The following is a 3,129-nucleotide window of genomic DNA, read 5'->3' as shown; positions in this document are numbered from 1 at the left end:
CTTAGGGAAATATATTTGAGTAAGGAGAGTGCCAAGCCCCAAAAGGAACTGAAGATACATATTCTGCCCAAGGGGCAGATGACCATGCTATAATATTCCTTTTGTCCCCAGGAAAAACCGAAAGCAGCGTTAGCTAACCAAACCCCTGCAGACGTCCACACGCATGTATAACTTCCAATACCAGCAAGTGGGCCCAGCTAACCCTCTTAAATCAAAACAAAAAACTAAAACCAAGACCCAATAAAAATAAGAAGGGCAAACAACTGAAGAGGCCATCAATGGTCCTGTGACCCTGAGCAGACCAGATGGCTGATATCTGGTGCTCTCTTCTCTGAAGCCCAGAAACAACACAAATCTACCTTTGGATTCAGGGCAGACACTGTGGGAACTGGAGCAAAGGCCACCCTAGCCAAGCCAGGGGGCAACTCGGGTCCCTGGCCCTCTCCAAACTGGTTCCCCTTCCCCCCAACCCCTTTGCACCTCCCTGTCAGCCATCGACTAGGGTGAGGCCATCGTACAGGGCTCGTTTCCACATGTAGTAGGTGGAGCGGGCAGTCAGCGGGAAGAGGGCACTGAACTCCTTGTAGGAGGGAAAGCTCTTGGACTGGAAGCACTTCTGCAAGAACAGCTTGGCCTGAGCCTTGAACTTGGTGGTGGCGAGCATGTCCATCATCAGCACCTGGCTGCTTCTGCTACCTGCTGCTGCCACCACAGGGTGGCTGGGCCAGGACCCACTATGGGGCAATCCCTGGGCTGTGGCCCCCTCTTGCAGGGCCCTCTCTCTAGAAGGCCCTCCCTGGGCCTTCCCTGGATCCTCTCCTGGAGAAGCTGCCACCTTCGGGGTCCCTGCAGCTGGGGCCATGGCAGCTGTCACAATCCTGCCAGCTTCTTTCTCTTGCTTCTCCTCAACCTCCTGCACCCCCCCTTTGCCCAAGGTGTGAGCCTGAATCTGCTGTTTGGAAAGGCTTCTGGGCCAACCCCGGGCAAGACTCTTCCAGACCCAAAAGGTGGAAGGGGATAGACTAGGGTAGCGGAGGCGAAAACGGCAGAAGGGGAGATGCCCACTGAGCACCTGCTTGCGGGCGGCCCTGCGCAGCCGTCTCTGCCGACGGGACAGGGGCATCCTCGGGGGCTGGAACTCCGGGGGGGCAGGTGGTCCCCCAACTGTTGCTTTCCCTTCCTCCTCTCCCACCTCACCCTTCTCAGGGAGCAGGGCCTCTTTCCCAACAGATGCTGGTTGGGGAGCCTGGGTTGTGGAGAGGGCTGGGGCCGGCTTGAAGCTGGGGTTCCTCCGCAGGGCCTTCCGGCGCCAGTTGTAGTAGGTGGACCGGGAGATGCCAGGGAACCTGCGTTTGAAGCAGCGATAGGGCACCAGAGTGTTCAGGGAGATGCAGTGCTCCAGGTACAGCTTGGCCCGCTGCATGAGGACCACTCCGGGGCTTGCCGCAGCCAGCATGGAGCATCCCAGCCCCTCTGCAACCTGCTCCTCTGGCAGCTTCTCCAGCTCCTCCATCCCCAGCGCCTCCTTGGGGGCCAGGGGCTGGCAGGCACCAGCGCCCAGCAGCTCGTTCTTCCAGGCATAATAGGTGGAGCGGGAGATCTCGGGGAACCTCTGCAGAAACTGCTGCAGCGACATGATGCCCCCACGGTGGACACTGTCCTGCAGGACATGCTTGGCTGAGCAGAGGGTGGCCACCTTCTGCTGGTGCTCCTGGGACTGCCGTCTCCAGCGGTAGAAGGTGCTTTTGGTGACACTGTAGCGTTCACAGAAACGGGAGTAGCTGAGGCCTGGTTCCTGGTTGAGCAGCTCCGGGGTCTTGGCTGGTGGTGGCAGAGGAGCTGGGGCCACAGGGGCCGGGGCCACTGGGGCAGGGGCCAGGCGGGTAGCATCTTCAGCCTCCACCTCCTCCAGTCCCACCACAGGGGCAAAGTACTGGTGGCGGAAGAGGTGGCTGGTGAGGGGCTGGCCAGCCCACATTATGTGCAGCGTGGCCGGCATGTGGTCACAGCGGCGGGGCCGGATGATGCGGTTAAAGTAGGGCCGGATCTTGAGGTTGCGCATGGGGTAGATGGAATAGATGTTGCGCTGAAGAATGGAGGCGAGGGCGTACAAGTGCCACACGTTGGAGAAGCTGCTAGGGAAGCAGGTGGCTTTGACGTCCGCATCAAAGATAGCTTCCAGCGTGGCGGACGGCAGGCTGGTCATCTCGGGGGACTCCTCCGAGCAGAGGGAGTAGCGCACAGCCTGCAGCATCACCTTGGAGTCGATCATGCCCTGCAAGTAGTAGTGTCTGTGCAGCAGCATCTCCACCACGGTGCGGGCCCGCAGCTCCAGGCTGAGGCCTGCGTCACCCCACAGCAGCATGCTGGCCGCCTCGAACAGCAGGCTGCCCTCGCCCTTGCACACCAGCGGCAGCATGTTCCGGGGCGCATCCTCTGGGTACAGGCTCAGGGCCACCGAGTCCACCTCTAGCACCTGGCAGCTGGGACCTCCCTCCCTGCAGGTAGGGAGGGTGAAGGAGGACAGGACCTGCTTGGCCTCCAAAGCAGCACCCACAAGACCCTCCAGGCCCTCGGACTCCACCGCCTCCTGCAGCTCCTGGAGCACCTGCTGTACCAGCTGCTCCCGAGATGTCATCCTGCCATGGCAAAGGATAGAGAGCAGAGGTCAGGACAGGATACCCGGATGACCCCCAGCAATGGTGCCCCACCACTTCTGCCTCTTCTCCCTGGAGATAATGCCCAACACTCTCGTTTCTTCATAGCAAATAATAGTTAAGTGCCTCCCAGGGTTTATTTAATCTTTCAGTGGTACTAAGAGCTTGGTCTTGGCTCTGAAGAAGTCAGTGAACCTCTCTAGGCTTCAGGTTTCTTCTTTGTGTAAAAAATAAAAAAAGATCTACCATATAGGGTTGTAGGTATAAATGAAACAATGAAAGGAAAGGATGGAGACATATAGGTATACACACACTTATACATCTGTCCTCAGATTAGTGCCCGGCACATAGTGAAGTACTCTAGAGGTGTTACCTCTTATGTATTAGAGTATTATCTAGTACTATATATATTGTACAGTACAGCTCTAAAAGTTGTACCTCTGTACCTGATAAAGACTTACAATCACACCCT

General features: G+C 57.6%; 1 protein-coding gene across 1 annotated transcript; it reads right to left on the bottom strand.

Annotated features, from left to right (window-relative positions):
* Positions 1-487: 487 nt before the first annotated feature.
* On the bottom strand, positions 488-2,638 carry VRTN (vertebrae development associated). The gene has a single exon (XM_036247681.1). The coding sequence runs from the start codon at positions 2,636-2,638 to the stop codon at positions 488-490; it is 2,151 nt and encodes a 716-aa protein (XP_036103574.1).
* Positions 2,639-3,129: the final 491 nt, after the last annotated feature.

The sequence above is a fragment of the Molossus molossus genome, unplaced genomic scaffold (genome assembly GCF_014108415.1).
Source record: "Molossus molossus isolate mMolMol1 unplaced genomic scaffold, mMolMol1.p scaffold_m16_p_1, whole genome shotgun sequence".
Taxonomy (NCBI): domain Eukaryota; kingdom Metazoa; phylum Chordata; class Mammalia; order Chiroptera; family Molossidae; genus Molossus; species Molossus molossus.
This window is presented reverse-complemented; position numbering and strand designations above follow the sequence as displayed.